The 16,579-nt window shown below is 37.2% G+C and overlaps 1 protein-coding gene across 2 annotated transcripts in view; it reads left to right on the top strand.

The window, feature by feature from the left end:
- PDIA5 (protein disulfide isomerase family A member 5) overlaps nt 1-16,579 on the top strand; it is a 281,836-nt gene that overhangs the window by 138,239 nt on the left and 127,018 nt on the right. For both annotated transcript variants that reach the window (XR_011557046.1, XM_070730287.1), the window contains exons 6-7: nt 5,330-5,422; nt 10,735-10,795. Coding sequence is in view for 1 of the 2 variants with exons in the window: in XM_070730287.1 (XP_070586388.1) it covers nt 5,330-5,422; nt 10,735-10,795 (154 nt within the window). In the remaining variant the exon portion in view is untranslated. The remainder of the gene's footprint in view (nt 1-5,329; nt 5,423-10,734; nt 10,796-16,579) is intronic.

A 16,579-nucleotide genomic window follows, 5' to 3' on the forward strand; every position in this document is an offset into this window, starting at 1 on the left:
TTGAATGGAAGCTAAATATTGAGTGTTCATTCATTAAGCAAAGACTACTTGTATTCTAAAATAGAATGCATGCTAAGGCTTAACCATGCAACCCTAGAGGAGAAATACCCAACACAGCAGTAATTAAAAAAGAACTTCTTTTCTAAAAGAGAACTATTTTCTTACCAAACACCAGCTAGACAAAAACCAAGTAGGTAGGGACTACTTAGTGCTTAGTTATAACCTTCTCCTCAACTAATACAGCTATCTTCCAGGTCCAGAACAAAGTCCACATTTTTGTTGTCAGATGCTTAAAAATAAAAGCAATCCAAAACATGTCCTTGCTGGAACTGATGGAGCTGCTACAATAGTAGGGTTTTTTTTTGCCTAAATCAAGGTGATGAAAAAATACAACTGAAAGGAAAAAAAATACAGGGGCTACTTATCTGGCACTTGAGACAAGCTTCCAACATTTCTTCTGCTATAAGTAGCATGCAGAATGTTTCTAATGATTGTTCAACAGAAATAAGAATGAATTATGTAGAATTACCTAGACTCCATAACAACTATTAAATCGTGCCGATGCCCACATCTGCAAAATTATATGACAGTTTTGCTAACAGGAGGCATTTATTCTTATATCTCATCCATGGTGAAATCTTGCCACTGCTGTTTGATAGAAGAATTATTTGACCCTTAATGCTGTGTCATTTTGCTAATGCTAAGCAACCAGTATCTATATTGTTAACTTTCGAATCTCAATTTTTTTTCACGGAGACAAAGACATTCTGCAGATTACATCAAGCTTATTCAATTTACATAATATTCTAGTCCAAAACTTTGTTTGATTTCGAACAAAAAGGTTTATTCTTGTCCTGCATGATGGGCAATATGCCAAAATAGTTCTCTTTTTTTATTCTGTACATGTGGATAAAAACAAAAATAGCTCAGCAGTCATCTTTTTTGATATCAATTGCATTCTGTTTTTCATACCACCTTTTACGTCAGCTCCCTGCAACCTGCTGTTCTTTGAGAATACTGGAATTCTGAACATTGCAGTCCACATATATTTGGACATTAGGGAAAGCTATTCAGTGATAACAGGTTCTAATTCATTAATAAAATTTTGAAGACCTTAAAAATTAGGCTCCAGAAAAAATATTGTCTATTTTATTGATAAAAAAACACTAAAATTCACATTAGAATCTTCAGTTGTGTTTGTTATTACCAATTTTAAAGCAATAATTCCCTGCCTTCAGGCTCACAATTTGTATATTTATCAGTAACAGAGCAACAGAAACAGTTATTTCAATAACTCAGCAGAGATTGCTTAAAAACGTAATTTGTTTTGTATGATTTACACTAGTATCAAACTTTTATTTTACTTTGAAATCTCTCTTTGAAGAGAATCCTCTCCAGCCATCCTGCTGTTTGTGCTCATGCTTTTAATTTGTGTACGCTGTTTTTAATCTGTTAATAGATTCAACACTTCATTTTGTGTCAAATCAGCAAGAACAAATAAAGCTCTCCACATATGCTCTTTTGTATTTTAAACATGTTTTCTTTCTTTTGGCTGCAGCCCAGGGTGGTGTTTTATACAAATGTTAAGATTATGCCTAAGAGGAGTGGAGATTCTTCTCAAACATTCAGCAGTTTCCTCTGAATGAATGCATATGCTCTCTTCTAGGTTTTTGAAAATGATTTCTTAAGCAGCGTTCCCTTTTCTTAGGCTACCCAAAAACGACATCTAAAAGTTGCGATAAACCTAGATTATTAGACTGCAGAACCAATTTGATGAAAGGTGAAAAAGATATTACTTTTACATCATTGAACTCAGTAAGATAGGCACTCAATGCTTTGACTCCCATTAGTAAGGTCAGGGCTGGGAGGACCTCACTCACAATCACAATTATATGAATCTGAATTGAGTTTTTATTGTTTTCCACATGTAGAAATTAGCCCATTGTACATTGGCAATCTGATAGAGAATTTAAATTTTCTGAATGTAATGGTTTAGCTGAAACAGAATGCATGCTAATGAGGTTCAGTGGCCCAATTATCAACAACAAATCATGGGGCCTGTAAGTATCATTAGCTTATGGGAAAAAACATATGTAGTCTGAGCTTCTTTTTGTATTTGAGCAAACACTGTTGAAGTGGATGTGATTGTGAGAGTAAATATCCATAAGGCTATGATGTTAGCATGTGCTGACTTGCTAATAAAGGAAAGAAATGACAAAATCTAAATGTTTTAAATAGTTGTACCATTCTAATTATATCTCTTTAGTTGGATCAGAAAGAAATTGCACAGCGTTTTTTTTTTCTTAATTCCTCTACTTTTAGCTTGCTTTATAAAACTTGAATTGTAGAAACTATCTTGGCTTTAGATCTCCCATTGTTTTAAAAATGAATTTAAGTATTAGAGAATAATAGTAAACTGAGAAAATAATAACATGCTGCCTCTTCTGCTGTAATTCCAGGACTGAAATCTTTTTCAGTTCTGTTTATATTGAATACAGGGAATTTTGCAACATGCTAGGTATCCAGTTATTTTTACATTAAAGGGGGATTTATTTAAAATAATCAAGAAGGCTGGAGTCCCAAGAGAAATGTTTGTGGCCTCTATGTTAAAGATCCCAGATCTAGCACATGGATTTGGTACGCAGGAATTTCTGAAGCTAAATAATGCAGCCAGTTTCTTTAACACTTGAAAGATTAGTTCCTCCCTATCCCTCAGGACTGCCCCAAGGAAAATTTATACTGATAAAGCTGAGAATAAGCAGAGAAAGCCAAGGGTGTGTGCAGTGCATCTAAATAACTGGATGGGATTCCCTGCATTCACATCAGCGATTCTCAGAATATAGTTTTTGTTTGCAAGAGAATGGAAGGGAGGGAGGGAGGAAGGGAGGGAGGAAAGAAGGAGGAAGGGAGGGAGGAAGGAAGGAGGGAGGGAGGGAGGAAGGAGGAAGGGAGGAAGGAGGGAGGGAGGGAGGAAGGGAGGAAGGAAGGAAGGAAGGAGAAAGGGAGGAACGAAGGAATGAAGGAGGAAGGAAGGAGGGAGGGAGGAAGGAAGGAAGGACGGACGGAAGGAAGGAAGGAAGGAAGGAAGGAAGGAATCAATCAAAGTTCCAAGTAATGAACGCAAACAATTCATCAACTCTGAGACGTTCAGCTTTCAGCTTTCTCAAATTTCGACACAAATGAAAGTACAGTACTTAATAAAAATACTCATCTTGACAAATGCATCTTTTTCTTTTATGTACACTGAGAGCATATGCACTAAAGACAAATTCCTTGTGTGTGCAATCACACTTGGCCAATAAAGAATTCTGTTCTATTCTATTCTAACACTGTTCTTTGGAACAGATTGAAACAGCACCATGCCTTCCTGCTCCACACTGTTTTGGGGGACTGAGTAACATTTGGAACCTTACATGTGTATTCTATCCAGGCCTACAGAATGGTGCAATGAGTTACAAAACATGCATTTCCACAAAGACAGACCAGTGAGTCTCGGAATACACAAGTAAATGTTCCATCCACCATATGTCAGACATCCATTGTTAGAAAATTAATATGGGCAACATAGATTCAAAGAATAGGCATCTTGATCATAAAATACAGATAAATCAAACATCACATCCTAAATTCAAGCAAAAAGTACAGACCAAAAATATCATACAGTACATTCAAACAAGATAGATAAAGGAGCCAAACCACATCTTATTTTGAAGCAAAACATAACCTCCCTGTTTTGCCACTTTCTACAATTGCTAATTCCCATCTGTTTCCATGCTTTTAGAGTCCACTGAATAGATATACGGAGAATACTTGGGCATCTATGCTTGTTTTTAGAAAAACACTTTTATAAAAACTTTTCTCTTATGTCCTAGATCAGTGATGGTGAACCTTTTTCCCCTCAGGTGCTGAAAGAGCATGTGTGTGCACTATCGTGCATGCGTGAGTGCCCACGCCCATAATTTATTTATTTTATTTATTGGATTTGTATGCCGCCCCTTTCCCAATGCCTGGGGAGGGCAAAAACAGTTTTCCCTCCCCCCCCACCCCCCCGAGGCCCTCTGCAGGCCAGAAATGGTCTGTTTCCCAACTTCTGGTGGGCCCAGTAGGCTCGTGTTTTGCCTTCCCCAGGCTCCAAAGGCTTTCCTGGAGCTGGGGGAGGGTAAAATTTATTTATTATTTATTTATTACTTAGATTTGTATGCCGCCCCTCTCCGAAGACTCCCCCATCTCCCTGGAGACTCTCTGGAAGCTAAAAATGCCCTTCCAGAGCCTCCGTGTGAGCCAAAAATCAGCTGGCTGGCACACACATGCATATTGGAGCTGAGCTAGGGTAACAGCTCGTGTGCCAGCAGATATGGGTCTGCATGCCACTTGTGGCACTCGTGCCATAGGTTCGCTATCACTGTCCTAGATATTCTCTTGTTAATAGTCCCATCACATAGTGTTGTGGGGAGAAAAGAAGGAGAGAGTGCTCTGTTCATCATATTGATCTTCTAAATGAAAGTTGGACCATTGATCTAATAAATAAATGAGCAAGATTTGGCTTCTGCGCATGCGCAGGAAGCAAATGTTGTGAGAATTTTTTTTTTGCTTCCCTGCACGCGCAGAAGCAAAAATCACCGGAATCTCTCGCGAGCATCCTCATGAGACTTTGCTTCATGTGCAGAAGCCAAATCTTGCTCTGACATGCGCACCCAACCGCCAGTCACCCAGAGCTGCATGCGCAGCTCCATTTCCACTACTGGTGTGCCATCTTCCTCCCTCGTCCAGGTAGGAACCCAATACTGAGCATGGCCTTCTCCCAATTCTAATCTATTCTAAAAAAATTACTGGAAATGTCATGTTTGGGTTCAATACTCTGAATCTGTTTTTTAAAATAAATGTATCAGGGGACAGAGATTCTTAAAAATCTTCACTGGAAAAGCAAGCCAAATATTTCTTTAAAAAAATATATATATAATTTATTGATTTATTGAAAGGGGAACAGGGAGTACAAAAAATAAGAAGGGTGGGAAAAGGAAAAGTACACATATCCAATTAGCATCTGTAGTATATATAACTTAGTGTATATCAGTTCATAATATTAGACTAATCCTAGTCCTATTACGTTCAAGATTTACAGTTGGAATGAGAAAAGACATATGTCCAAATAAAATCCATAACTTATATTACTTAATGTTTGTCGATTCAAAGTAATGGACTATAAATAGCCGCATTACATTCAAAGTTTTCCAAGCCAAATATCTCTATTTCTAGTGTCGGGAAGATCAAGACAGCATTTGACTGACCTATTGTAGTTGTAATTAAAGGACTGTGTCTTCTTTTCTAGTCACTGGTTGCCTTTCTAAAGGATCCTGAAGGAGCTCCACTATGGGAGGAAGATCCTGAAGCCAAAGATGTTGCCCATATTGACAGTGAAAAGGTAAAATCCCTTGAATTGTAATTAACATTAGAGAACATTTTAAAGAACTTTATAAATAAATATCAGGAATGGGCATTTTTATTCTGGCATATTTAGAGAGCTAGTTTAGCAAATTGAATGTACTGCAAGCTAAAATACATTGAGAGTATTTCTTCAGTAGAATAGGAAAGGAGACTCTGATTGAGCACCATCTCATGCTAGCTATGGATTTATTTCAGAATCTGCTAAGATAATAGCATGAATTTTACCCCAAAGCATATTTCATCTTGAGCTGCCACTACGAGTGACTAAAATTTATGTTAACTTGAAGGGTCCTTGAAAACTGCAGCTTCTAATTGTCTTGGTATAAAATGCACTAATGCCTTCAGCATGGGATTATGGAGCTTAATAGCTTGCTAGCTAATGATACTGCCTGGATAAAGTCTAATCAAATGATTGGTAGGTTCTGATGGGATGAAAGGAAAGGTTTGGAGAATGTATAAAAGTGTGCATTCATGGAGAATGTTTCACAGTCAACATGGAGCATCTCGGGATAAGGTTGTGAGAGGCTATCATACCTCCAAATCTTGGAGTGCTGTTGACATTCAATGAAGGCAACGTCATTTTTCAATCAACTAATCATCTGACAGCTTAAGACAGCTTCCTATGTTCATACAAAGTATTGCACTATTACGCAGACACTAAAGTTTTTCTTCTAGAAATGATTGACCAAACTGTTAACTGATTGGGAATCCAAAGATACTCTGAATGTTTTTATATACCATCTTTTTCGGACTATAAGGCGTACCAGACTAAGACACATCTTAGTTTTTGAGGAGGAAAATAGGGAAAAGAATCTGCTCGCCAGGTATTCATCTGGCTAGCATCTTTAGTCTGGTCAGCTTCAGCACATTATTTTATCCCCTGGTTAGGGCTTTTAAAAGTCCTTATTCGGAGAGAGTAACAATGAAAGAGCTTTGCACGCCAGTACGAGCTGGGAACATAATTCGCACCTGGAAAGAAACATTTGGAGCAAGTAGAGCAATGGAAAAATCCCTGCAACTACTTAGGGTTTGGAAAATATTATTTGCAGAGAGAAACAATGAAGGGGCCTGCAAGGTCCTGGGTAGAGCGTTAGCAGCTAGTTAGGGCTGGGGGGGGGAAACTACATTCAGAGTATAAGATGCACCCAAATTATCAGTCATTTTAGGGAGGAAAAAGGTGCATCTTATACTTAGTAAAATACGGTGCATTGTAAAAAAAAAAGGACTTGCTGTAGATGCTTGAAACAAGTCATGTCATGGAGCAACATTAATTAAGTGTAACCCATTTGCTCAGATAGTCCCCAAAAGTTTACTATGTGTCTCAATTGCTCTTAAATAACTAAGCACTAATACAGTATATTCTGTGTTTGGTTCTCAGAATGCCGAAATTGTATTGTTTTTCAAAACTCCGATATAAACAACAGCCAATATATAGAAGTAGAGAAGCATCCCTAGCCTCTAGGTTTGATGGACTAGTGGTCTACTTAAAGGTCATTGGAAAGTTTTTTGACTTTAGAGGAAACCAGTATGGACAAATTTGACAATGGCATTGAATATTTTTAGATGAGCTCATGCAATCTTAATTTTGCTCTATATTATGTTCTATACTCTTACGAAACCTAACATTGCTGTACTTACTGCTAGTGTCTATTTTTCTTTCCATTCTAATCAATTTTAAATTTTAATTGATTACTCTCTTGCTGGTATTCATAGTCATTTCAATTTCTTGGCTTTCATTCCAGCATTAGCAACAGTTACTTTGGTAATCACATTTTCAGAAGATTAATTTTTAATGTTCACCTTTCTGTTCTCAGTTGCAGGTTCCCTAGGGCTTATTTCAATTTAAAATGTTCCCTTTGTCATGGTGGTAGCTTAAAAAAAACCTCTTCTGGTGTCTTCCCATTACATTGGATTGGTTTCTGGTTCAAGGAAACAAGTATTTTTTCTATTCAGTTGCATTCTTGAAAACACAATCATCAACCAGAGATTCTTAATCTTATTTCACAATAATGTTTGTTTATAGTCTATATAATCCCTAAATATATATTTATAGTCTATATAATAGCAACACTTTTATCTTAGCAGTTTCTTTGGCTCCTATATTCATCCTTCTTGGGTCCATGGGTAAGACTAGAACTTTCTGCTTTCAGCATGGAACAAGCCATGGTTCATGAATGTGTTTGAATTCTGAACTGTATAATATTTCAACAATGGTAGCAAAAAATGAGCCAACATTATATAGTTACCTGCTGTATGTCTGAAAACATTATTTGCTAAATTCACAAGAAACACAGGTTAGTTTACAATGAGAAGAGTTTTTTCTTATGATAGGTTTCTGTATAGTTAAGGATCCACTGCATAGAAGCTTCCAAATTATTGTAATTTATTTATTTAGGGCATGATGGTTTCGCCCTACCTGTGAATTGCACATTAGCAATTTAAATTATCATTGGGGGGGGGGGGTATTTGTTGAAAATAAGATGAAAAGCAAGAGAAATTCAAATCAGTACTTATTTCAATAAAATTATAGTCCCATAAAGTCTTCTCTATATAGCTGATAAAGCAAAGAATCAAAACAAAATAACAGAAGCAAGAAATGTAGTCCTAAAATTATGCTAGGGTGTTTACAGGTAGACCTCAGTTAACCCTACACTTAACCCTGCTGTTCTGTTTAGAAAAAATCCCCAATCTTATGTTCCCGGGTCTATTTGACCCGGACTGCAAATTGATCATTTTAGGTACTTATATTTGGTCTTTTTGAAAGCTTTTTTCACCTGGAAACAAGTTTGAACATTTCTGCACACAATGAAATGAAAATTGAACTGAAAAAATTAATCCTTATTGGTTTATTTTGCACATAAATGTGCCTCCCCCCCATTTTTGTGAAATGTTTTTCAATTTATGGATAGTTTTGCTTGCAAAATGCATTCTATTTTACTGAGGTTGGTGTGGGATTGGTAGCTTGAACATTTCTGCACACAATGATATGAAAATTGAAATGGAAAAAGTAAATCTTATTGGTTTATTTTGCTGATATAATGCATACCCCCCCCCCATTTCTGTGAAATAGTCTTCACTTTATGGATAGTTTTGTTATCAAAATGCATTCTATTTTGCTAAAGTTGGTGTGGGATTTGTAGCTTGAACATTTCTGAACATAATGATATGAAAATTGAACTGGAAAAATTGATGCATATTGGTTTATTTTGCACATAAAGTTATTTCAATTTATATAAAAATATGCTGTTAATTTCAAACTTACATACTTTTTTTTAGTAAAATGGATTTCTTTCATAAAATTAGTTCTCTGGCTACAATGTGGTTGATTTTCAAAAGGATATTCCAAATATTTCTAGCCAAATATGTATAACAAGTGACAATAATGGCACACAGCAAGGCCGAGGGGGGTGGCCCTTTTGTGGCAAAAATAAACCAATAAGAACCATTTTTTTCAGTTTATTTATATTTTTCTTATGTTCAGGATTGTTCAATTTAGTATATCAAACCTTTTGGGGGGAAATTCCTTAGGGATTTGTAGCCTTAAAAAATATAAATTGACACAAAATTCAGAAAGGATGGGGGGGGGCTTTTTGATCAAAATAGAAATATAAGTCTCAATTTTTCCAGTTCAATTTTCATATCATTATGTTCATAAATGTTCAAACTAGTTTTCCAGTTGAAAAAGTTTTCTAAAAGACCAAATTCAAGTACCTAAAAAAAATCATTTTGGTCCGGGTCTATATGACCCGAACAGACTAAACGTGACTTTTTTTTTGCCCAGAAATTTTTTTTTCCCCACCCCCACAAATATTTTTTTGATGATCAGCATTGTTAAATTGAGTAAATGAATTCCTAAGATTTTAAAGAATATTTTGGATTTTGAGCATAAAAAAATAAAAAGTGAAAATGGTTGCAAGCAGCCGGGGGGGGGGGGCTTATTTCTGATGTTAGAAAACCAGTAAGAATCATTTTTTTCAGTTCCTTTATATTTTTCTTATATTCAGAAATGTTCAACCTATCAAACCCACACCAACTTCAGTAAAGTAGAATGCATTTTGCAAGCAAAACTATCCATAAATTGAAAAACATTTCACAAATTGCAGAAATGTTCAGACTACTTTCCAAGTGAAAAAAGCTTTCAAAAAGACCAAACATAAGCACTGCAAATGAAGAGTTTTCGGTCCGGGTCAGGGTGACCCAGGAGCAGAAGATTTGTAACTTTTTTTGCCTAGCAAAAACTAAGCCCCCCACCCCCCAAAAAAAATTCTCATAGAGAGAACTCCTGAAATGATGAACAGTCATGAAATTTCAAGTTTCAGATATGCAGGGAAAATTTTTTACAGGGACTCAAACTTGGCTTTGGGTCACATACGACCCGAACAGAATGTGACCTGAAAACTGGCATTGCTAAGTGAAGCAGTCATTAGGCAACATTTATGACCACACCAACTTACAACAGCGGTTCCAGCAGTTTTGGTTGAAGTTGTTAAGAAAATTACTGGTTGTCAAGCAAGACACTATGTGATCACAATTTGCAACCTCTCACTGGCTTCCTCATTGAATTTGTTTGTGGGAAGCTGTCTTAGAAATTTGTGATGGGTGATCACATGATCGTGGGAGGCTGTGACTATCTTAAATGCATGATCCTATTGATGTATATAGCTGGGAGAGACTTAAATTATAAGTTTTGGTTGAAATATAATCATTAGATAGAAATGGTTTAATGAGTTTTGTAAACTATGTTCATATGCCTTACATGTTTGCTTGGATATGGCCAATGCATTCTGTCTTTACATTTCTAGACTGCTAAATTGGATAGTAATGCATAATTCAAATCCACATCTTTTCAGTGCCAATATAAAAATCTGCACAGGTAGTACTAGCACATTGGGATCATATTGAAATAGTAATAAGCTTAGTTGATTTATCCAGCTAGTCTGATTATATGGAGATCTCAAGGATGCTCTTAGGACACTCTTATTAACATCATTTTGAATGCAACCATCAGCGGTGGTTATAATGAAGTTTCTAATCTTGGAATTGGTTGCATGTTTTGGTTGCACTTTTAAATGTAGGAATTTTAAATGTGGGAAACTTCAGTAAGAAGTGTTTGGGCTCTACTTGATAAATCATCCATTTGTTTGTAGCTTTTTAATTAAGGATTTAATGAAAGCACCCAGATCACAAACTATTTGACAGTGCTATCAAATGGCTCCAATGGCTGTTGTAATTTTAGCTAGAATAAAGACTCTTAAATCTCATCTTTTTATTTTCTCTTTTGGTGTTAAGGAACTGAAAAGACTTCTGAAGAAAGAAGATAAACCTGTTCTGCTGATGTTCTATGCCCCTTGTGAGTAATACAATATTTTTAAAAATTTGGCAGCCCCTTTACTGATATTTGTGTACCTCTGTTAAATTATTCCATCTGTTCATAAAGAACTGACAGCAACCATTCACTATCTGCTCATTACTCTGCATTTGATATTCTTCATTCCTCAGTTTTTATTCCAGAATTCACCACAAACGTAGCAGTGTAGCATAAAGATATTTCAAATGATGTTCTTTTACTCTTTTATTCTGCTAACATTATGCCAAAAATGAACACTAAGTTTCTGGTGGATCTTGCACATTTATTTCAAATTTTCAATGTGTTTAGACTATTCTTAGACATAGTAAACTTTCTTCGAATATCCATTTGCTCCTGCTGTAATTTAAAGATCTGAAGTTATGTTGTCCTGCCATCATTCTTAAAACGGCTCGGTCATGTCAAGAGAATAATACCCTGTTCCAACCAGCAATCATTTAAAAAAGAGAACATATCAAAAATAAATACTATGATACCTTGGAGAGCTCCCTGCAACAGCAGTAGCTATTCAGTAGATCCCCCCCCTCCCAATCTCTGCCTTCTCGAGTTTGAAGTAATGCTGGATGTAACAAGGAAAACCGCTGTTCCTCCAGTAAAAATACACAAAAATTGTTCCTGCTAATTTATCAGGTAACAGCCAACCTAAGATTATCTCAGCTGCCTATGTGAATTAGAGTATGTAATCTAAGCTGCCTATGTGAATTAGAGACCACCTGGAAATTTCAGAGTTTTGAGTTAAATTAGGAAGTTGGAAAAAATATGGAAAAATAAACCCCCAGTGGTGAGCTACAGCTGTAAGGCTGACAGAAATACTGCATGGATGCTGTCACCAGCAGACAAACTCAATTGGTGGGCATATTTGTCTTTTTAATCTAGATACATTTATGCCTGATGGCATTTTAAATAACCTACTTTGCTACTGCCGGCCATATGGACATCTTTTTCTTCAGTTAGCTGATAGTCTCCATGAGACTATGTGAGTGATTAGGATCTAGGACTGCAGGCATGTGAAAAACATATGACAGAATTCATTTCTTTAACTCTAATCCTAATGACACCAAGCACCCTGCCTGTCTTTGTTGTAGTATCTCATGGTGTAACAAGGGGCCAGAACCATCAAGGAAGCTTTTATCAGGAGGTGGGGAAAAACTTTTATGGATCTTCACTCCCAGTTATAATCAAGATGAAAAAGTAGAAGCCAAACTAATCTCCACTTCTTAATTTGTCATGGGCCGGAAGGTTAAAACCTTAGCTTCATGTTTCCTAGGAAAATGACTGAACATATGTTTCATGGTTCTATCAGCCTATTTATTTATTTATTTTTAGAAAAACTGGGAGTGTGTTTCCTAATACTCTTTAATCAAGGTAATTCACATTCTTGGATTGCAAATAATCTTTCTACAGCTCCTTTTTTAAAGGTTATGCTGTATTGATAGGAAGTCTGGGGCTTCGGGGTGTATTGAAATGATAATCTCACTTGAATTTCTTTTGTAGCCATACATGAAATTGGCAAAGTCACAACAATTAATGGTAGTGTTTTCCCTGACTACATTGATGCTACTTAACACACACCAGATTTCAAGCTCCAATCTTGTAGACTTGTAGTATAGTTCTGTTGCATGTTTAGGAAATATATCAGTTTCACATAAAATTTCTTAACAAGGATAGTCATTCTGTCCAGTTTCTCGACTGAGAATGATAGAAGTTGCACTCCACACACATCTGGAAGATACCAGCTTGGCAAAAGCTACTTTACATTTCAGTAACATAAAACACTGTCAATGAGATCTGTCGGTTTTATAAGTGCATATCATTTATATTCTGCTAGCAAGGGTTGAATTACCCCATGTTAAATTCCAGAAATGAATTTGTAGCAAAATGGGGAAGGGGGGTAGAAGTATGGAATGAAGTTGTAACAAATCTGAAATGAAAGCCTAACTTTATTAAATATATATGTGGCATTCCTTAGGAAAAAATACTTTGCATTGTTATGAAGATGCTGCTTAATATATTTATATTGCTCCTCAAGAAGCTATTTACCTGCAAGGGTTGATTTTATCGTGTCACGGCTGAATACAGTGGCATTTTAGCCATTTACCAAGAGAGCCAGGAACTAGCAGAATGAAAATTAATTTTTGTTATTGGATATATGGGGAATAGTGTTGGATATGTGTGGAATGGTGTTGTTTTGCAATGCCATATAAAAAGAGGAAAAACCCACAATTTTTCCCCAAGAAGATAAGCTCTTAAATAATCCTTTCAGTATACAGTAGTGTTTATTTCTAGGACATAGCATATTTGTCTTTCATGCATATTTACTCTTCAATACTGTTTTCTGAAACTTGTCTGCAGGCTCTTTGTAAATTTAAGATTTAGCTCAGAAAAGCCTGCCTGTTTCCTAGTTCACAGTATGTGTTACAATTGACCACTGTTTTATATTGGTTGAAGTTCTAATGTTTGCTTTAGTCTCATAAATAATTCCTTCTGGCTATGATATTGAAAAGACTTCTTCCTCTTTTTTACCACTAGCAAATAACTAATTTGCTACTTTGAATTACTTTTTTTACAAAGTATATCTGAGTCATTCAGTTTGGGCATTCCTCTAAGCCAGTGTTTCCCAACTTTGGCAACTTGAAGATATTTGGACTTCAACTCCCAGAATTCCCCAGCTAGCGAATGCTGGCTGGGGAATTCTGGGAGTTGAAGTCCAAATTTCTTCAAGTTGCCAAAGTTGGGAAACACTGCTCTAAGCAGGTTTCCCCAGCATGATTTTATAACTCATTTCTAGGTTGTTGTTTTGGATATGTTCAAAACGTATATTTTGAGAGGGGAGGAGAATCTCTTCTCCCAAGTATTTTTTAGATTCTGGTGTTCCTGACTCTGCAATGGTATTAAATAGAATACTGTTGGATCCACTGCTAAATGAAATACTGTGTCCACTTCTGTTCTGTCTGGGTCCCCCCAGACGCCAACACCAACCAAAAAGAGTAGCCAGACACACTGGTAAAAAGCAAAGGCAGTTTATATAATTCAAAGCAAACACAAGTAACAAAAACTGTTCTTACAGACAGGAACACTATGAAGCTTCACAGAGGTTTCAGGAAGGCCAGGCAATAAAACAGGATTCTTGCTGGCAAAAGCAACGCTGAAGATAATAAAACCCACGCCTCCCCCAAGTCTTCCAGACTTTTAGGCCACAAGCCAAGATCAGAGACGCCGAGAATCAAAGCAAGGTCACAGGACTCCCAATTGATAACTCTCCACAAGACTGTAAGGGCGGGCCTGCCTTTTCAACCCTGCTGAGGAGAACCACACCCAAACCCAGCTGTTGCCAATTCAGGGATGGAAATACCTTTCTAATTTGCCCCGTCTTTGAGCTGCTCATCACTGCCTCATGTCTATTATAGCCTGTGCGTCTTCATCCAATGAATCCAGGCTACTAGCTGGGGAGAGCCCCCCCCCAGGGGTCTCAGGCTGCTCTCCCTCCTCCTCTTCCTGACGTTCCTCTCCCCCGTCTGCCTGGTCCTCCCCCTCCTGTTCACTGTCCTCCTCCTCTGGGCATGGATCCGGCAGAGATCCAGCCGGTCCCTGAGGAGCCTCAGGCTGAATCACAACAACTTCTAGTCACCAATATACAAAACAGATGTTGAGATCTTAGAAAGAGTTCAGAGAAGAGCAACAAAGATGAAAGTCTGGAGACTAAGTCAAAAGAGGAACGATTTAAGAAACTGGATATGTCTAGTCTAACTAAAAGAAGGACTAGGAGTGATACAATGGCAGTCTTCCAGTACTTCTGTCACAGAGCAGAAGGGCTCAACCTATTCTCCAAAATACCTGATGGCAGGACAAGAAGTAACTGGTGGGAGGTTGTTAAAGAGACACCCAATCTAGAGAAATTTCCTGACAGCGAGAACAATCAATGGAACTACTTGCCTTCAGAAGTTGTGGGTGCTCCACCATTGGAGGTTTTAAAGAAAATATTGGACAGGCTTTATCCAAAATGGTATAGGGTCCCCTGCTTGAGCAGGTGGTTGGACTAGAAGATCTCCAAGGTTCCTTCCAACCAGGGGTGGGTTCTAACTTACAGTTGACACCGGTTTGCTTCCTCCTGTGCTGCATGGCTGTGCACACATTGTGCACCATATCACTGTGCCATCCACAGTGCCAAAAACTCAGCTTCTGCACATGCGCAGAAGTAAAAATGGGGGGGAGCAAAAAAAAAGATGGTGGTGCATACGCAGTGCTGAAAACCTGGCTTCTGCACATGCACAGAAGTAAAAACCAGCAAAAAATGGTATGTGTGCAAAAAACAAGATGGTGCTGCACGTGCAGTGCTGAAATCTTGGCTTCTGAATGTAAGTAGAAGCAAAATCAGAAAAAAATAGCCAAAAAACCCCTCCCAAAAGTTGACGGCATCCATGGATTGGCACCCAGAGAATCGGCTCTGTGACGTCACCATCGATTTACTACCAATTCTATAGGACAGTGCAAACCGGGAAGAATCCACCTCTGCTTCCAACCTTATTATTCTATGTTTATGAAACAGATGTTTTGTGGGCAACATAGGGAGGTGGATTTTACCCCCTCCTCTTACACTACTGGAATCATAGTACTAAAAGTAAGTGTGGAAGGGATGCCCAGGGTTAGGGGGAATTATCTCTCACTTTTGCCTGCATTAGCTTCCAGCTGGTAGTATAAAAGTTTCACTAAGTTGACTTCTTCATACTAAAGTTTCCCCCCACCGCTGGATTGGAGTCTGGATTTGAACCAACCCAATGAAATGTTTTATATGAAATGCTGGCAAAATTCTACTGGCTTTATTTATTTAATGGGCCAGTTTAGATCATCATCACCAATCTTCATCTCCAAAAGTTGAATTTAATTTGCCTAACATTAAAAAATATATGTAACACTTAATCTGAAATATTGTCTTGTCCTCCAGGCTATCTAACTATATAAAACTAGCCAGTTTCTAACAAGTGCAGCCAGATGACTTGGCTTTGCCCCCTCTTTTAATGAAAAAATCTGTCTTCAGACTCTGCTATCAAATGCTTTTAAAGACTAATAGAAGCTCCTCAGTAATCAAAGTAACACTGGGAATGCAATACTGTTTTTGTGCTTAATATGATGAAAAATGTTTCAGCTAAATTCCTTTTTAATCAAATAAGCTTTGAGAACTCATGAGTAGACCCTAAGTTGCTTAGGTGTGGAGTCAGCAGATTGAAATAGGAACAAGAGGATATGTGTGCGCCCAAACCCACAAATATATAGAGAGAAAGGAAATTGCAATTATACAGCAAACATTAACAAGATGAATAGACTGGAGCAAACAGATCAATAGTATATTAAAAACAGCATAAATATGGCTAATACAAATAATGGTTCTGAAAATAAAATTTCTATGCATCCATGACTCCAACTACCTAATTGATTTTGAGCTACAGGGTTTCTTTCCTTTTTTTTAAAGGTCTTTTATATATTTGCTATTAGTCCAGAAATTCTGCTTTTATGAACCAATTTATTATCACTGGATACATGAAGTTCACTGTGGTTTTGTACCAATGGGTGCATACAAAATAAACAGCTGGTCTCACTTTCCTGCTTCAATAGTTCCTCCTCCAGTATATAAAACTATCATAGCAAATTGAGAATCCTCTCCCATAGCTAGTATTTTCTGACTTGGGTTAGTATGAAAATACCCATATTGGACCATTTCCAGGCTAAACATCTTAAAACTATTATCAGTAAAAGATAGATCTCATGCCAGAG

The sequence above is a fragment of the Erythrolamprus reginae genome, chromosome 1 (assembly GCF_031021105.1).
Source record: "Erythrolamprus reginae isolate rEryReg1 chromosome 1, rEryReg1.hap1, whole genome shotgun sequence".
Lineage (NCBI taxonomy): Eukaryota > Metazoa > Chordata > Lepidosauria > Squamata > Dipsadidae > Erythrolamprus > Erythrolamprus reginae.